The 19,340-nt window shown below is 40.2% G+C and overlaps 1 protein-coding gene across 1 annotated transcript in view; it reads right to left on the reverse strand.

Annotated features, from left to right (window-relative positions):
• Positions 1–9,005, reverse strand: part of PPM1E (protein phosphatase, Mg2+/Mn2+ dependent 1E) — a 203,593-nt gene extending 194,588 nt beyond the window's left edge. The window contains exon 1 of the mRNA XM_044675063.1: positions 8,524–9,005. Within this exon, the coding sequence (XP_044530998.1) occupies positions 8,524–9,005 (482 nt within the window). The remainder of the gene's footprint in view (positions 1–8,523) is intronic.
• Positions 9,006–19,340: the final 10,335 nt, after the last annotated feature.

Consider the following 19,340-nt stretch of genomic DNA (forward strand, 5'->3'; position numbering starts at 1 on the left):
TTTATGCAATGTGAAAATGTTTTCAGATTCAGTTGGAAGGGGAAATGGGCATTAGCTGGCTAAAGATTAGCTCTACCACTGGAAGTCTTAAAAGGCTTTAAAAGGGACAACTAGACAGTACCGTGGATAGAATGCCAGCCTTGGAGTTTGGAGGACCTAGGTTCATATCTAGCCTCAGTGTGTGACCCTGGGCAAGTCACTTCAGACCCTTGCCATTCTTTGGTCTTGGAATTGATACTAAGACAGAAGGTAAGAGTTTTTAAAATAAATAAGTAAATAGGCCAGAACAATAGAGATAATTAAATATGTGAGGAATAGTCAAGGATGAAATGCAATTTTGTGAAGTGTAACCCTACTATAGGAAGTGGAAGGGGGGATGAGAGAGAGGATTCTCCTCCTTTCCCATCTTCCTGCTGTGGCCATGACATCTTGGAGGAGCTATTTGACTAATAAGAGATACCACATTCAGAAGGAAGCAGAGAGACAGACAAACAGATACACAGACAAGAGAGAATCAGAGACAGGAAGCAGCTTCAAGGATTGTTACCTGTGGCAACACAGGGGGAAAAAAGCCAACTATGGATTCAAAAGAAAACTAATTCTGAATGTCAAGAGTTAAACTGTAAAAAGGAACAGGCTCAAATCCCACCCTACCAGAGGGGAAAGAATGAAGAAACCAGAAGAGGAGAAATGATATCATGGTCCTATAGGACAGAAGGCATGAGTTGCCATGGCCACATGTGTTCCTTCTATATATACCTCAATAACACATATACAGACTTACTCTAAGTTTGTGGTTTCTCTTTCCAGTGAGGCTCTGGTTATGAGAGAGTGCACTCCTGGTTTACATGGAACAGAATGTTTTATAGCTGAAGCTCTTCCTATATCATTTAAGTAAATGACTTTGCTTTGAACTATTTGTACTACTAGATTAAAGGTAAACATTCGTGGAGGCTTGTGGACTATAGTTTTAGGAGTACAGACCCACAGGGTGCCCTAGATGTGAGAGTATTCATCCCCCTCCAGACCCAACCTATAACCCTGTGAATGCTAAGGTGAAGAGGCATCCATCCCCCATCCTAGCCTTTAAACAGCTCTACAATCTGACTCCCCCTTGTTTGTTCCCATTCTTATTTCACATTATTCTCCACACACTGACTATTCCACATCCATGACATTCCATCTCTTACCTCTCTGCCTTTGTACAAATGGTCTCCCATGTCTGTAATATAGTCCCTCTTCAACTTTACCTCATGGAATCCCTAGTTTCCTTAGAAATAGAGTTCAGGTGCTGCCTCCCCCATGGTCCCAATCCCTTTTCCTCAATTCTCCCAGTTATTAGCACACTCTCCATCTTGAAATTACTTCATATTACTTTGAATATACTTTATAATTAATTATTTAGGTACATATTGTATTCCTCTCCTTCCTTCCCCCAAAAGAAATATAAATCCAATGGGGGAAGAAACTGTTTCTTCTTTTGTCTTTCAATCCTCAACACTAGCATAGGACCTTGCATACAGTAGGTATTTAATGTTTGTTGACTTGAATTCAAATCTCTTGCCCTCTCTAGGCCTTAAGTTTGTCATCTGTAAAATGAGAGACTTGGACTGGATCATTTCTAACTTTCTTTCCAGCTCTGAAGTTTTGTGCGTTTGTGAATGTTTTTCTTCCTTGGCTCATCCACTCAAGTTCTAGCAGGAAGAACAAACATAAGAGTAATCTTATTTCCAGGTCTAAAAAAATCAGACTATTTTGTATCAGAGGTAAAAATCCAAACTATATTAGTTCAGTTTGTTATTATTCTAATAAATAAAATAAACATCATGTAGTTCCTGATTGCAGTGCTAGGTCACCTGCATAAAAATGAAGTTCTATGTAATGAAAATTGAGTTTTTTCCTAAGTTTGGAATTTTAGATTAATGTGCTTGGTCAAAATACCCTCATTCCATGCTCCCAATCAACATGAGATCTTTGAATGGATCTTCCCTCAGATGTCGTATATGCATACATTTTATATACATGTACATTTCTACATATATACATCCTCTCTATTTCTAAGGTATTAATTGCATATTTAAAAGCATCATAGGGGGCAGCTGGGTAGCTTAGTGGATTGAGAGTCAGGCCTAGAGATGGGAGGTCCTAGGTCCAAATCTGGCCTCAAACACTTCCCAGTTGTGTGACCCTGGGCAAGTCACTTGACTGCCATTGCCCACCCTTACCACTCTTCCACCTAGGAGCCAATACACAGAAGTTAAGAGTTTTAAAAAAATGTAAAAAAAAAGCATCATAGCATAATAACTTGGGTAGGAGGAAAAAAGTCAGGCTTAGGGTAAGGAAGACCTGGTTTCCTTCTGACAAAGACTATGAACATGGACAATTCAGTTCACCTCTCAATGCACTAAAAAAAATTTAAAAGATTCTAAATTTCATATAGTAGCAGATCTGAATTTGTGGAGGGGATTGCCATACTAGGAGTTCCTCACCCTGAAGCAATCACAAGTTTGGAGATGCATAGTGTAAAAATAGAAATGTCTTAGGAAAATAAAAGGAACTAAATATGTGAAATGGAGTATAGTATGGTATTTTTTCAACTATTATTGAGTCAATAATGAAGTCACGCCTTAAATCTAGTTTCTCTTAAAAATGTAATTTAATATACCTTAAACATTCCTTTCAATAAGCAATAATTAATATGCCATTTTTGTGTCCACCTCCTCCTTGAAGCAGACCATCTGGAACTGCTTAAGGCTGCCAGGCTGTAGGGATTTCTCTGTCTCCCTCTTGGGAAGTCCAACCCAAACTAAATGAATAACTGTTTGAAGAGCAACCTGTGTGAAAATGTGACACATAGTACTAAAAAAGATTTGAGAACATTGATTTTTCTAGGTTATAACTGAGTGAAATATTTCTCCAGCATAGTAAAAGAAAATCAGGTGCACAGTACTGAACAATGTAACCTATAAATGTGTAACCTTGTATTCACATCAACGAGAGTATGATATGTTACATCACTAGTTAGAAATCCCTTTTCTCAAATCATTGTAAATTTAGGCACATATCACTTCCACTTTTTGAAAAGGACAATTTGTATTTTACTAACTTCAGGAATTGGAACAAAATGAGCTATATAAGTTATGGGAGAAAGAAAGAGAAAACTACTCTAGTACCTTTACCAAGAAAACCCCATGGACATTATGGTCCACAGGGTCATAAAGGAGTAGGACAAGACTGAGTAACAATATTAAGGTATAGGAGAGGCAGGATGACATAGTGGACAGAAAGCAATAGAGATCTAGGTTCTAGTTCCTCCTCTATCACATATTGGCTATGTGACATTGATATATCACTTACCCTTTTAATGCTTTAGGCTACCCTCTAAGACCATGTTGGCAAACCTATGACATGCATGCCAGAGAAGGCTACTACCTTCCCTTCTCCATGCCTAAGGACATTTCTCTCATCACCTGCCCTCTGTCCAGCAGCCCAATTGTCTAGAGCAATGGTCAGCAACCTTTTTGGCCGTGAGAGCCATAAATGCCTGAGGATGAAGGTGGAAGGCGCTGGAATATGGGGTTGGGGCTGAAGGGTCCCCTGGGGCACATCCTGGGCTCTGCTCGGACTGGCCAGTCAGGAGGTGGAGCCAGACATGGCTTGAGAGCCATATGTTGCTGACTCCTGGTCTAGAGTAAGGGCGGGGCTCAGATGTGGGGTGAAGGTTGCAGTTTGGGCACTCAAGTCTCTAAAAGGTTCACCATCACTGCCCTAAGACCATAAGATGGTTGCAGAGAAGGTACTGGCCCGCATTGATAGAGGGAGTTTTCACATCAGGTAGTTCTCTATGCCAATAAAATCACAGGTCTAGTCACTATTCCCTAATATTTTGGTTTTTAAAAAAATATTTATTTTTGGTCTTAGAATCACTATTGGTTCCAAGGCAGAAGAGAAGTCTAGGCAATTGGGATTAAGTGATTTGCCATGGGTCACACAGCTAGGAAGTGTCTGAGGTCAGATTTGAACCTAGGACCTCCCATATCCAGGCCAGTATCTTTTTCCATTGGGTCATCTAGCTGCCCCATATTATATTCTTAAAATATTTAATTGAATCTTTAGGTGCACACTTGAGTAGGTGTTCAGTTACAGAGAAATACAATACAACATATTTCAGTACTGGAATGAGGAACTTTCAAATCACTAGAATAGTTTATGCTATGGAGGATAAGAGGCTAATAACTACGTTTTTAGCGAAATGATTCAGGTTAGATGATACTTCAGAACACATATTTCGCTAAGCTTACCAATAGCTCTTGAAACCATTTGAGCTGAACATGCCATAGATAAAATAAACAAAAAAAAAGTCTTATCAAACAAAAAAAATTAAATAGTCTAAAATTGAGGTCCTATCCTACTCCTCCCCAGGGAACTTTTGCCCAGGAAATTGATTTTTTTTTCAAAATGTTTTCTTTTCATTCAGTTTTAAGGAATCTCTAGGTGATGTAGCTATTTCTAATTTTGAGCCCTGAGGCAAACCTCCAACAGTTATTCCTAGATACTACCTTGAGCTTTTTTTTTTTTTAAGTTGCTAATTATGACAGTAAAATTTAATTTTAACCATTAGAACACTGATCTTCATATTAAAAGCTATATAACTGCTTATCTCAAGCTGGGTGGGGTGATTGAAGGGGGGTGGTTCTAAGCTCAAGTTTATACGTAATATTGGCTGTTCCTTTCTCAGAGTTGTCTTGAACATATCATTAAAATTGGGGGGGAGGACTAACAAGTGATGGTGGGAGATACACAATAAAGTCCAATGATTTTTTTTAAATGTCACCCAATATCCACTTAAAATATTACAGAAAGAGGAGAGATTTGTTGTTGCTTTTTGCAAGGAGTTTCAAGCCTACTTATAAAGTACATACTGATAATACATGTATAACCCAGTGGAATTGCTTGTCAGCTCCAGGAGGGGGGAGGGAAGAGGAGAGAGAGAGAGAACAAGAATCATGTAACCATGGAATAATAATTTTTAAAAAATAAAATAAAAATTATATTTTAAAAAGGCATAAAAATAAAGCATATACTATATATTTTGAATGTTAACATAGATGCCAGATATAAGAAAAACAATGATTTATAATATAGCTGATATATTAGGACTAACAGCCCTCACCTTTTTTACAATTGGTAGTAAATAGTAACACACATATAGCTTCATATAAATATTTTAACATGGACAAGTATCTTTAGTCTATTTTTAAGATGTTCAATATTTCCAAAAGCAACAGAGCAGAGAGATTTTTTTTTTAAGCCTCACTTTCTGTCTTACTAATAGCTTTAAGACAGAAGGGCAAGGGGTAGGCAAATGGGGTTAAGTGACTTGCCCAAGGTCACACAACTAGGAAGTATCTGAGCCCACATTTGAACCCAGGTCCTCCTACCTCTAAGTCTAGCTATCTACCTACTGTGCCACTTAGCTGCCCAGCAGAGAGATTTTTGAGAATATTCTGAAAGAATTCCTTATAATAAGTGATCCCTATTTTTTTTTCTATTTCTAGCATCTCCTATTTTCCCCATAGCTTTATTTCAAAGTCTCTTTTATGGCATTTAGGAAACCAGTATTTCCAAATGTTTCAGAAAGAAATTTCAAATAGGAATTTCAACTAGAGTTTCCAGAAACAAATACTGGGAGCATTTGTATATCATCTCCTTTGACATCAAGGAATCTGGATGTATTGATTCTCATTTATAAATCTTTATTTTCATTTATAACTATCCAAATTAAAAAATCTAAGATGTATGAAGTATAAAAAAATCATTATCATTTTTATGTTTTAGATGTAATACACAGAAACACCTCATACCAATCAAATCAGCCATTTTATTGGACTGCCAAATAAAAATTGAACATTATCTCCTATATATTTGCTAGGAAAATGGAATGGTAATATGAATTCCTCCTGATGCTTGTCAAAATTAATTTTCATGCTAGCTTTTTCTTCAAAATAAAATTTCCTTATCAGTTAAGGGATTAAGCTATCATATGAATGGCCTCCCAAGCTGAAATACTAAATATGTTTTGACTCAGTGTATTGAAATTACCTTTCTCTTTTCCATCTCAAAAATATGCATTCACTTATCTATTTTTTCTATCTAAGAAGAAATTATTTATGGAATGACAGTATTCTATGGCAAGAAAATTAGTTTGGACTAATGGCTTTTTGGACTTTCTGTAGTATTATGAATGTATCCTTTTCTTCAACATGTCAGCAAGTGCAGTTGCAAAGACAACAATTAACTGTCAGAACTCACAGCATACCCTGATTTAGTGAAACACTAAGGTAGAATGTATTAGTATTCATCAATTCTCTCAGTTTAGTAGACATTCCCATTTTAAAAGCAAGTCTTCAATACCTTTGCAAAAAGACAGTCAATGAAGCCTGGAAAAGGTGAAATTTTTACAGTAACCCACTCTTAGTTCAAACTTACTTTCCCCCTTTTAAGAATCCTTTATTTTGACACTAGAATGATTTTCTGTGTGTGTGTGACCCTTCCTATTCTGCTGTTTGGGAAATCCCAGAGACAAATTTCGGTTTAATTGCAGGAGGTTCTGTGGTAGTATACTTTTTTTGAACCAGAGTAACACCTTGCATTATAATTATCGACTAAAGAGCAAAAGCTCCTAGGTTTACAAATGTTTTCACAAGTTCATTTGTCTCCTCCTGGGGCATCAATTAAAAACATCCATTTAAAAAGAAATTCTATTGTAACACATTTGTATATGAAGCCCATAAAAGGTGATCTCAAAAAGTGGAATGCAAAACAAAGCTTTAGTAATTGATCTTTAAAATTCTGAATTTTAGTGTGGTCTCTAGACATCAGCATTTTCTTCACTCCAGCCCCTTGCCTCCAATGGAAAGTGCTTGATCTGGCCATTATGTCTTCAATTTGATAAACCAACTTAATTTTCTGTTTTGATCAATTACAGGACTATTCTCTACTACCATTCCCAAATCATCCCTTAATGCTTTTCAATTCTGAATTGACTTGCTTTTTTTTTCTTTCTTTTTTTAAACAGCTTCCCTCCCTTCACCTGTTTTAAAGTAACCCGGAAGTTAGAAAGGCAACTTGGAGCAGAGGCTAAAGAACAGGTTATGGTGTCAGGAAAACCTGGGTTCAAGTTGTCTTTGACACATATTGGTTGTGTGACCCTGGGTTATGGTTTCTTAGTAATCTAGCTAACTCCCCAATGGCAAAGCAGTTGTTCATCTGCATTGATGGAGAGGATTTCCTCACAGAGAATACTGAAATCCCCAAGCCAACCAAAATAAAAAGATGAGAAGTTGCCCTCTTTGGTTGAGATTCCCTCACTGCATGAAGTCTTCTAAAAGTCTCCCTCGTTTTTTCCACAATAACCACCACTACCTCGGAAGGGAATTTAGTCCCGGCCATTCTTGTGCTTAGGAGCCATTCTCAGCTTTGTTACTGTTGCCATTAAACAGGAGGCATCTCCCAGCCCCTCGAAGGATAAAACACGCCAATCTCCCATTGCTATGTAGCTGGAGGTGGAGTGAGGGGGGTGGGGTGGGGTGAGAAGGGAATCCAGGAGACTTGGAAGAGCGGGCCAGAAAGGAGGGAGGAATGGGGTGCAAGGGCAAGCAAACGATGGAGACAGGAAAGTGGGTGATGAGAGGAGGAATGGGGCAGCAAGGGAGAGCACGGTATAAAGCCTACTAAAGAGGAGTTTGCATGGGGTGGGGGTGGGGGGAATGGCAAGGTTAGGATAGAGATTTAGAGAGCAGGCCAGGGACGAAAAAGGTACCCAGGAACAGGGAAGACCATAGGATGTTGAAGAGAACAGTTAGACAGGGAGGAAAGAGGTACTTTGGAGCTGAGAGTATAGGATGGAGACTTGGAAAGCAGGCCAGGGAGGAAGGGGATACCCAGGAATAGGAGCTAGCAAACGATGGAGATGAGAAAAACTAACCAGGAAGGAAAGAGGTACCCAGAAGCAAGAGGGAAGCACAGCATGGAGACAGAGCTACTCAAGGAGGAAGGAGGTACCGTGAAGCTTAGAGCAATAGGATTGAGACTTGGATAGCGGGCCAAGAAGGAAAGGGGTAGCCTGGAGCAGGAAGCGAACGTGGAATGAAGACTTGGATAGCCGGCCAGGGAGAAAGGAGATACCGTGGAGTAGGGGGGCAAGAATGGAATGGAGATTTGGAGAGCCGGCCAGAGAGAAAGGAGGAACGAGGGAGCAGAGAAAAAGCAATTAGAGAGGGCAAAAGAAGGGCTGCAAAATGGACCATGCAAGAAGGGGTAGCTGAGGTCACAGGGGTGAGTCGGGGAGGAAAAGTAAGAGAGGCATGGGGAAGCCTGGGCTGGGGGCGCTGGGGCTGCGGCGAGGTGATCCGGTGAGGGTGCGGGGCTGAGGCGGCTGGGGGTGGGGGGGACAGCGCCTCTCCCCTCTTCTTCCCCCTCCCTCCCCCACCCTTATCCCAGAGGCCGTCCCGGCCACTTAACTATTTGTAGAGCTGCTGCAGGCACAGGTCCAGGCTCTCGCCCTCCACCTCCTCCGGGGTGATGCGCTCAGAGAGCGGCCGCGGCAGCGGGGGCAGGGGCGGCGGCGGCGGCTGCTGCTGCTGGGGCGGCGGGGGCGGGGGCCCGGACGGCTGCCCCGGGCCCACCTCGTCCACCACCCCCTCCTCCGTGCCCTCCTCGTCCCCTTCTTCGTCCTCCGCGGCCACCGCCTCTTCCTCCTCTTCCTCCTCCTCCCCAGGCTCGGGCTCCCGCTCCGCCACTGCTGCCGCCTCGTCCTCCACCTCCTCCCGAGTCCCCTCGGCCACCGCCGCCGCCGCCGGCTCAGGCTCGGGCTCGGGCTCGGGCTCGGACTCCGGCTCCGGCTCAGGTTCGGGCTCGCCTCCGCCGCACGGTCCGCGGAACTCTCCCAGGAAGAGCTCGAGGAAACGCCGGTAAGTTTTCTCCTCGGGGCTGCAGCCAGCCATCATCGCTGCTCATGCCCCGGCGCACGCCGGGCGGGAGGGGGGGGCGGGAGAGCCCGGGGAGGGGCGGAGAGGGGGGCTGCCCTCGAGCCTCTTCTCGGTTCCCCCAAGGGCGGTGAGCGACCGCACCGGCGCGAGCGATCAGCACTAGGGTTGCCTGGAGAGGGCTCCCGCAGGCGTGCGCGCCGCCGAGGACGGACGTGCGCGACCCAGGGGCGGGGGCAGAGGCAGAGCGCGCCCCCCTCCCCTCCCTCTAACCCTCCTCTCCCCTCTTCTCCTCCTCCCTCCCTTTCCTCGGCTCCCGGGAGAGAAAGTTGGTTCAGAACGCGCGCCCCCGGCTACGACCAAGACCATCCCCATCAAGCAGCAGCCCTCCCTCCAGCCCCGGGGAGAGCTCGGCCCACGCCGCCTAGGAGACCGTCGCCATAGCAACTTGTTTTAATTAAAAATCCCAGGGTCCCTCCCGCAGGGTCCGCGAAGCCGTCAGGATCCAGCACGCTCCCCCTCGGCCCCCCCGCCCCCCAGGATTCCCAGCGGATGGCGGCGTTCTCCCCCACCGGTTTTGACTGAACGGATGAGGGTGGGCGCGGGCAACCCATATCCGGCTCTTAGTCACCGAGGACGCTGAGCTGGGAAGAGCCTCTCCATACCTCAGTTTCCTCGCCTGTAGAATGAAGTTAAATCGACATGAGCCTTTCATCCGCTTTGTCATTTTATAATGAGAAGGAAGCTATTACTCTTAAGAGAATTGTTGGAGCTTGGTTGAACATGCACTAAAGGTGTTGATTCAGAGGATACCTATGTTATAGATTATTCCACAATTGCTTTTCTCCCCGCACCCCAATTAGACTGGAACTCCGAAGAGCTTTTCTACCCAAACTACACACAAACCATTTATATGCTATAGGTCAAATATTGTCAGAAAAAAAAAATCTGTACTGTTCTACAAGCGGATGGGAGATAAGCACATCAAATACATGCCTTCCTCCTTTCACCTGACTATATAGTAGCTAAGAATTTAGGCCCTAGAGGGATGACAGAAGCAACCCCTGGCTGATTTTGTCTGGCCTTGTATCCCTAATTCGGGACTGAAAGTAGTATAATGGACTACTAATCAGGAAAAGCCATGACTCTGTGGACATTTAAAAAAAAAAAACACCCTTACCTTCTGTCTTAGAATCAATTCTAAGTATTGCTTCCAGGGCAGAAGAGTGGTAATGGCTAGGCAATGGGGGTTATGTGACTTGCCCAGGGTCACATAGCTAAGAGGTGTCTCAGGTCACATTTGAATCTAGGACTGGCTCTCAATCCACTGAACCACCCAGCTTCCCACTTAGTGGGCCTTTAAAAAGTGATTATTCTTGTCTCTCTTCTCTTTCAAGTAGTAGATTTTATCAGTAATGCTACCTAAGGTTTCCCCTGAGGCTTAGGAGAGGAAGCGGTTTATTCCATCCTCCCATTTACCTTTTGGTTGTAAGCACATGGCAGCTAAAGCCCATGTCCTATCTTTATTTCTGATCCTGGACAGGAGGCTACTCCTGGATTTATTCTTTCCTGATCTTGGATGAACGGAACAATTGATCCTGAGACAGATGTGTTCAGACTGAGAGATCACTTGGTGAGTTTGTTAGGTTCATCAGTCTGCCTTTGTTTAGAGCTGACTGGTTGGCAAGGGCGGGGGTCTTGGGCAACTATTCCAGAACTCTGTGAGCAGATGAGCACCAAGAAGAGCTCAAGACCTAACTCAGCTTGCCAGAAGAATTACCAGAGAAGGAGACAGGGAAGAGATAGGGAAGAGTGAAGGTGGAATGTAAAATGCCTACTCAAGTGTCCCACAAAATGCCTTAGGTTTAGATGAGGCTCACATAGCCATCCATGCTATAGATTATTGCCACTCTTTTAAGTTTGTTTTTGTTCAGTGTACTGCTTCTGAGTGTTCTGTGTTTAGCATTTCTTTTGTGTATAAGAAATAAATACCTGTTCCATATTTGATTCATGTTGTACACTGAGTACCTTTCTACTTATCACTATCTTCCCCTTTGTGGGAAGTCAAGAGTCAAAGCTAAGCTTCAAGTAAATCATCTGAATGATGCTGGGGTGGGGATGTGGCAAGCTGAAGAGTGTGAGAAAGGGTAATGCCACTCAATAGAGGTCCGAATTGCTACCCCTCCAGAGTGAACCTAGGCCAGCTCTGGGTGTGTATAGCTGGGGGGAGAGGGAGGGAGTTCGGAATCCATTGAAAAAGTCCTCTTAGTGGAGAAATAGAAGATTGTCTTAGCTTCTCTGGGCCCAATATGGCCTCTTATTGTTAGATGTATAACACATACATAATCTGTAAGATGATACTGTTTTGCTTTCCCTCTGGTTTCTACAAATATGACATATATATGTATATATATGTTTAGGTATATATCCATTACAACATATAGCTGAACAAAAAGGCAACATCTTGTTCGTCCTCTTCACTGAGAAACACATCTTCACGAACTACCCATACAGCCAATTCCATTGGCTGCTGCCTGGCTTTAGGTCTGTTAATTAATTAGATTTGAAGTCTGAGGTAACTTTTCCAGTCAGTAGCAAGAGAGATTCTCCTCCTGCCAGCTGTTGTCATATAATATCCTAAATCCCTGTCCTGATACTATTATTTTCAGATCAAGTGGTTTTGGCCCTAATGTACATTATTATGGCATGATGTAAAATAAAGATTTCCATTCATAGTCCTAGCCTAAGGAGATTAAATAATACCTGACAGGGAATGTTGAGTACTGTACATGAATCCCTCACATTTATTTTGGTCTCAAAGGTAAAGCCCAATAAATAAGACGGCTGCCAGACAGCCTAAATGTATTTATACATGTTTTCTATAAAACACCAACAGTGTAGAGCAACTTCACCGTTTGATGCCAAGAAAGTCTTTAAACTCCTCAGTTCTCTTTGTTATTCAACCCACCTGCTCTGTTTCAGAATACCTTCTGTAAAGACTAAAGAAAGTTTTTGCTGAAAGAGTAAATGACCACAATATTTAGCTCCCTATGACTGGCTAATGTCTCTCAGGTTTTCTTTCACACTTTGACATTTAAAAATTCAAGATTGCACAGCTGTCAAATGTAACAATGTCAAGCTACCACTCCCTGTTTCTCAATTGAGTTACTCTGTCTAGATCACATTTATTTGTGACATTAATTTATGACTCAACTAGCATATCAAAGAGAAGTGATATATGTTGGGAAAACATTATTACTAACCGTGGTAGAAAGTGAAAAAAAAAAGCTCACACCTACATGTTACAATGTTAATGGTGCCATAAATGAAAGAAGTACTTGCTTTTATCTAAGGGAGATACACAGTACTCTTAAATAGTAATCTCTTCAGGGAGGATCAATAAAGATCCCATCGAGTCCACTTAAAATAGAGCAGCTTTGCCATTATTGACTGTTAATAGTAGTGTTGGGATCATGGAGTCCCTGTGCAGAAAACTTCACTACTGTACAAAAATGCCTCACTGCTTTTATATTGCCTCACATCCTCAGATACTTGCTCTTTTTTTAACCCTTTAAGTCTTCAATTTCCCCTCATCCTTTTCTTTATTTACTTTAACATTTTCAGCATCTCTAATTTCAATGGTGTAAGTATTCCCTCCATTATTGAAGATCTCAACACCTGGTAAGGCTCAGTTGCTGTCCCTGAAAAGCTGCTGTGGCCAAAAATTAATCTCTGTGCCAAACCCGTAATGGTCTTCTCTAGATTTTAGCAAGAATTTCTAATATTTGAAAGTTAAAGAACAGTAGGAATCAAAGATAGAGAAATGTAACTACAAAGCTTTAGTAGGGTTGTTTTGTGTTGGGGTTTTTTTGGTGGGGGGAGGGGTTCCCACTAAAGTCCAAAGCCTCTTTGTATCATGAAGGTAATCCTGGATGTCATGTAAATATCAAATTTAATATATCCCAAACAGAACTTATTATCATTCTCTCCCACCCTCCAACCCATCCCCACTGATATTTCTAACTTTCCTATTTTTATTCAAGGTTATCACATTCTTCCAAGCACTCCATTTTGCAACTTAGGTATTATCCTTTACGCCACTTCTCTTTTCCCCTCCCACCCAATATCCAATCAGAGCAGTTTCCAGCATTTGTCAATTCTACCTCTACAATATCTTTTATTTCTATTCCCTTGTCTCCACTCACACAGATAACACCCTTCATCAAATCTTCATCACCTCTTGCCAAGACTATTACAATAGTCTCCTCTTTGGTCTTCCTGTCTCCAGGCTCTTCCCTTTCCAATTCATTCTCTACACAACTGCCAAACTGATATGCCTAAACATAGTTCTGACCATGTCACTTTCCATTTCAAAAAGTTTCATTTGCTCCCTATTAATTCTGTGATAAAATTGCAAACTCCTCTGTCTGGTGCCTAACATGTATAATGTATACTACATGTATAATATATGTATGTATTAATGTAATACTTTAATGCCTATCATAATTTGACTTCTACCAATATTTTCAGATTGATTTCATATTCCCCTCATGCACTCTATATTCTATCTAAGGCCTATCAGGCTGTTCCTTATATCCTGGTATTCCATCTTCTAGTTCTATACATGGAATGAACTTTCACTTCAACATCAACCTCATTTTGAGACTCGGCTCAAATGCCACATCAGGCTTTTCCTGGTCCCTCTGATTTTTCCAGTCCCTCCCCAAATATTTTGTATATCTTCTGCATTTACCTTTTTCTGTGTAAATATTGTTTCCCCTGTATACTTTAAGTTCCTTAAAGGCAGGAGTTATTTGTTTTTTTCTTTGTAACCCCAGTACCAAGCACACAGAAGGGGCTTAGTAAATTTTTTTGAATAATTAAACTCTTTTTCTTGATTTATGCCAATAAAATGCAAATAAATATTACCAGGTCCTAACAACCAAATTGGAAAGTCTTTGCTTGCAGAATCCCAATGAATTGCTTGCCTATCCTTTAAGAACAAACCTACCTGTGCTGGGACATCCTACCATAAGAAGCTTGACTATTAGGTATTGAACCTTTTGAGCCATTGTAACTCATCAAAGAAGGCTTCTGATCATTGGTAAAAGTGCTCACATCCACAAAGTCATGCGTTTTCTTTCTTCCTTTTTTTTTTTCTTGGAACCTTTACCTTCTGCCAGTATCATTTCTAAGACAGAACAGCATCAAGGGCTAGGCAGTTGGAGTTAACTGACTTGCCTAGGGTCACACAACTAGGAAGTATCTGAGGCCAGATTTGAATCCAGGTACTCTCAACTCCAGGCCTAGCACTCTATCCACTGTGCTATATAGCTGCCTCTATGCATTTTCTAAAGTACTGAAATAAACTCTAAGGAATTAGAGTATAAAAATAATTTGTTTGCCCATTTACTTTGAGATCTATGGGGAAAAAAAGATATTAAGTCCAACAACACAGTTTATCTAAAGAGGGAGTTTTAATTTCAAGAATGCTTGAATGAAGGATTGATTATTGGTTAAAAGGTTGATGCTTGTATAATAGAAAAATACTGGATCTAGAATAAAAGGTCTTGGCTTCAAATTTTAGCTTTGCAGCTCATTGGGAAATTTCCTGTCTCTGCGCCATAGTTGCCTTGTCTTTAAAATTAAGGGGTTAGATTAGATTCTCTCTTTTTTATTTAAATTTAAAATTTTTATTTTAATTAATTAATTAATTAATTGACTGATTAAGAGTATTTTCCCATGGTTACATAATTCATGTTCTTTCCCTCCCCTCTTTCTTCCCCTCTCCCATAGCCAAGAAGCAATTTAACTGGGTTTCACTTGTATCATCGATGGATCAAGACCTATTTCCATCTTATTAATATTTGCATTAGAGTGATCATTTAGAATCTACATCCCCAATCATATTCCCATCGAACCATGTGATCAAGGAAATATTTTTCTCTGCATTTCTACTCCCACAGTTCTTTCTCTAGAAGTGGATAGCATTCTTTCTCCTAAGTCCCTCCAGCACTGTCCTGGATCGTTGCATTGCTGCTAGTAGAGAAGTCCATTACATTTGATTGTGCCACAGTGTATCTGTCTTTGTGTATAAGGTACTCCTGGTTCTGCTCCTTTCACTCTGCATCACTTCCTAGAGGTCTTTCCAGTTCACATGGAATTCCTCCAGTTCATCATTCCTTTTAGCACAATAGTATTCCATCACCATCAGATGCCACAATTTGTTCAGCCATTCCTCAATCAATAAACACCACCTCATTTTCCAGTTTTTTGCCACTGCAAAAAGCGTGGCTATAAATAATTTTGTGCACGTATTTTTCCCTATTATCTCTTTGGGGTACAAATCCAGCAGCAGCCTGGATCAAAGGGCAGGCAGTCTTTTAAAGCCCTTTGGGCATAGTTCCAGATTGCCTTTCAGAATGGTTGGATCAATTCACAACTCCACCAGCAATGTATTAGTGTCCCGATTTTGCCACATCCCCTCCAACATTTATTGCTTTCCTTTGCTGTCACATTGGCCAGTCTGCTAGGTGTGAAGTGGTACCTCAGCATTGTTTTGATTTGCATTTCTCTAAGTATGAGAGATTTAGAACACTTTTTCATGTGTTTATTGATAGTTTTGATTTCTTTATCTGAAAACTACCTACTCATGTCCCTTGCCCATTTCTCAAATTGGAGAATGACTTGATTTTTTTTGTACAATTGATTTAGTTCCTTATAAATTTGAGAAATTAGACCTTTGTCAGAGGTTTTTGTATAAGGATTTCCCCCAAATTTGTTGCTTCCCTTATAATTTTGGTTGCATTGGTTTTGTTTATACAAAACCTTTTTAATTTAATGTAATCAAAATTATTCATTTTACATTTTGCAATATTCTCTATATCTGCTTGGTCTTAAGTTCTTTCCTTTCCCATAGATCTAACAGGTATACTATTCTATGTTCACCAAATTTACTTATAATTTCCCTTTTTATATTCAAATCATTTACCCATTTTGAATTTATTTTGGTGTAGTGTGTGAGATGTTGATCTAAACCTAATCTCTCCCATACTGTTTTACAATTTTCCCAGGAGTTTTTGTCAAATATTGGGTTCTTATCCCAAAAGCTGGGTTTATCATACACTCTCTTGCTAAGGTCATTTACCCCAAGTCTATTACATTGATCCTCCCTTCCGCCTCTTAGTCAGTATCATATTGTTTTGATGATCACAGCTTTATAGTACAGTTTAAGATCTGGGACTGCTAGTCCCCCATCCTTCACTTTTTTTTCATTAGTTCCCTTGATATTCTTGATCTTTTGTTCTTCCAAATAAACTTTGTTATAATTTTTTTCTAATTCAATAAAAAAGTTTCTTGGTAGTTTGATAGGTATGGCACTGAATAAGTAAATTAATTTGGGTAGGATTGTCATTTTTATTATATTAGCTCGTCCTACCCATGAGCAATAAATGTTTTCCCATAAATTGGGTTCTCTTGAAGGACCCTTCTAGCTTTAAATCTTTTGCTTCACAGCATAATAATATTAATATTTGTAAGATTAAAAATAGTTATTGGTAACTCCTATAATCTTCCCATGTGACACAATTATCATTATAAAGAACCATAGCCAAATTTGAGCAAGGTCCCAGCAATAGAACAATGGGTTTCTCCCAGGAATTAATAGCCTCAAAGAACTGGCTGTGACAACTTTCTACAGTAGTCCATAGTTACAAGCAGAAGAAATAAACTTAAAAAGAGATTTTTGTGTGAACTCTTATTTTATTTTTGTTTTGTTTACTTCTTTTTAAAACCCTTACTTTCGGTCTTAGTATCAATTCTAAGACAGAAAAATAGCAAGGGCTAAGCAATGGCGATTAAGTGACTTGTCCAGGGACACATATGGATAGGGTTTAGACCTGAGCCTTCCATACCTTTAAGGATGCTCGGGTCCATAGGATAACCACTACTATGAATGCAAATGTAGCCTTGTTTTATAGGCACACGAATTCCCAAATTGCTTAGCCCTGGATATTTTGGAGAGAAATTTAAGAAGGTAGCTAACTGAAATGGGTTCACAGAGCATTCTGGGGAAAAAAGGACAGAAGATGAGACAGAGGTATGGAGTTCTAGAAGAGAGATTCATTCTTCATCTTAAAAGAGATGTGAAGTGGCATCAGAATCCCTGATTTGTTTCTTTGACAGAAAATCTTTTATCCAGGAAATCTATGTGAATCACTGATTTTGGAGGTGCTGTCATGGGAGAATGTGGCTGTTATTGTGGTGATTGAATCTGGGTTGGGTGAGAGTCCCACTTTTCTTCCTTCCTTCCCTACAACTCTTAGTCAATAAAGAAGGCATTGATTAACTCCCCTCCCCTTCCTCTATCTAAGCAGAAAGGCCCTTCCAGCTCCCTGCAGACAGAAAATCACTAGCTGCCATATTTCAATGGTCTGCAAATCAATTCATCTTCTCAATGAGTGTTCTATTTGTACTCCTCTTTCTATTTTGATTCATTCCTCTGATCCACCAAACTAATTTAATGTGCTCTGTAAACCTCATTAGGAGATAAGTTCTATAAGGGTTGGGATGGTATATTTAACTTTCTTTTTACATATCCAGCTCTTAGTACAGTGACTGGCACATAACGTGTGCTTAATAAATGTCTGTTGACTGACTGACTAGTCCTGGTTGTGTGATTACTTGGGGATTGCTGGAGATGGGCAAGTAAAGCAAGAATAAATAGCAAGTGATTTATAAAAGCAAGTGATACATGCAACACTCAGTAAGGAAGCCAACCTTGGGCAGGGCAACAATGAGCGTCTCCCAGAAATTTGCCAACCCTACAGAGCTGGCTGTGACTATTTTCTATACTAGTCCAAGGATATAAGCAGGAGTAATAAATAAAAACTAGAACAGAATTTTTCATCTGAACCCTTATCCCTTGGACAACCAATTTTTAACACATTATTTTTTAGGTTTCTCATTTACCAAGAAGAAGAGAAGAGGAAATTTTGTCTGGGTTCCTCTGTTCCCACCTCTTCAAGAAAAGCAAACAACACTATAGAAATATTTTTACCTCATCTCCAACTAATAACATCATCCTAGGAATACCAATCTGTGGAATGCTCTCTATTATAAAGAATATTCATTTTGTTCAGTGACACTAATACAAATTCAGAACTGATAGGCCTACATGGATTGAAGAAAATTAGCATTGCCTATGCCAGAAAAAGCAGAGGATTAAAAAGAATACAATTTAGAGGAATTTTTGAAATGAAATTCCATAAAAGTTATTTCCCAAAGTGGCTGCAAATTTCACACTCACCTGTGTAATTAGAAGAGGGTACATGGAATAATGAATAAAGAGTTGGCCTTGGAAACGGGGGAGCTATGGTCAAGTCCTGCTTCTGACATATCCTAGCTGTGTGACTCTGACAAGTCACTTAACTTCTCAGTGCCCCTAGACAACCTTCTAAGATTACAAATTATAGAGCAGGTGTTGATCTACATCAAGGAAGGAGTCTCCTCATAGGAAATTCCCTACATAAACAAAATGACACTCAGTCTCTTTCTCTCTACTCCATCTCTCTCTTTCTCTGTGTATGTAAAATATATGTGTACATATGCATATATATAAATCATTATTGAAATATGGGGAAAAGTTTTACATAATTGCATATGTAAAATCTATATCAGACTGTTTACTTTCTCAGGGAGGGGAGAGGGATAAGAGTGAGGGAGGAAGAAGGGATGAAAAGAAGGAAGACAGGAGCAGCTGGGTGACCCAGTGGATTGAGAGTTAGGCCCAGAGACAGGAGGTCCTGCCCTCAGATACTTTCTAGCTGTGCCAGCCTGGGCAAGTCACTGGGCAACCCCCATGGCCTAGTCCTTATCATTCTTATGCCTTAGAACCAAAACCCAGTATTGATTCTAAGATGGAAGGTAAAGGTTTAAAAAAAAAAAAAGAAAAGGAAGAGAATTTGAAACTCTACATTTTAAAAAATGAAGGTTAAAAATCATTTTTACATGTAATTGGGGAAAAACATTTAAAAAATGAATTATTAATGATTCAGGGATAATACAACACAGAAACAAAGTAGTGGGGAAAAAGTATTGGGAAAAAAGTATTAAACATTAAGTAAAAATTTGGGCTTTAATTCTAGCTCTTCTATTTATTAACTTTATTATCTTAGTTAAATATCTTCAACTGTCTGGGCCTCAGTTTCCTCCTCTATAAAATAAAGGCAAACCCTCCCTAAATAAAATAAAATAAAGATATTAAACTAGTCCAAGAGCCAACAAACTATAGCCTGATATATATATGTATGCATATATATATATATAATCTGATCTATATAAATAATATACATA

This window comes from Gracilinanus agilis, chromosome 4, assembly GCF_016433145.1.
Source record: "Gracilinanus agilis isolate LMUSP501 chromosome 4, AgileGrace, whole genome shotgun sequence".
Lineage (NCBI taxonomy): Eukaryota > Metazoa > Chordata > Mammalia > Didelphimorphia > Didelphidae > Gracilinanus > Gracilinanus agilis.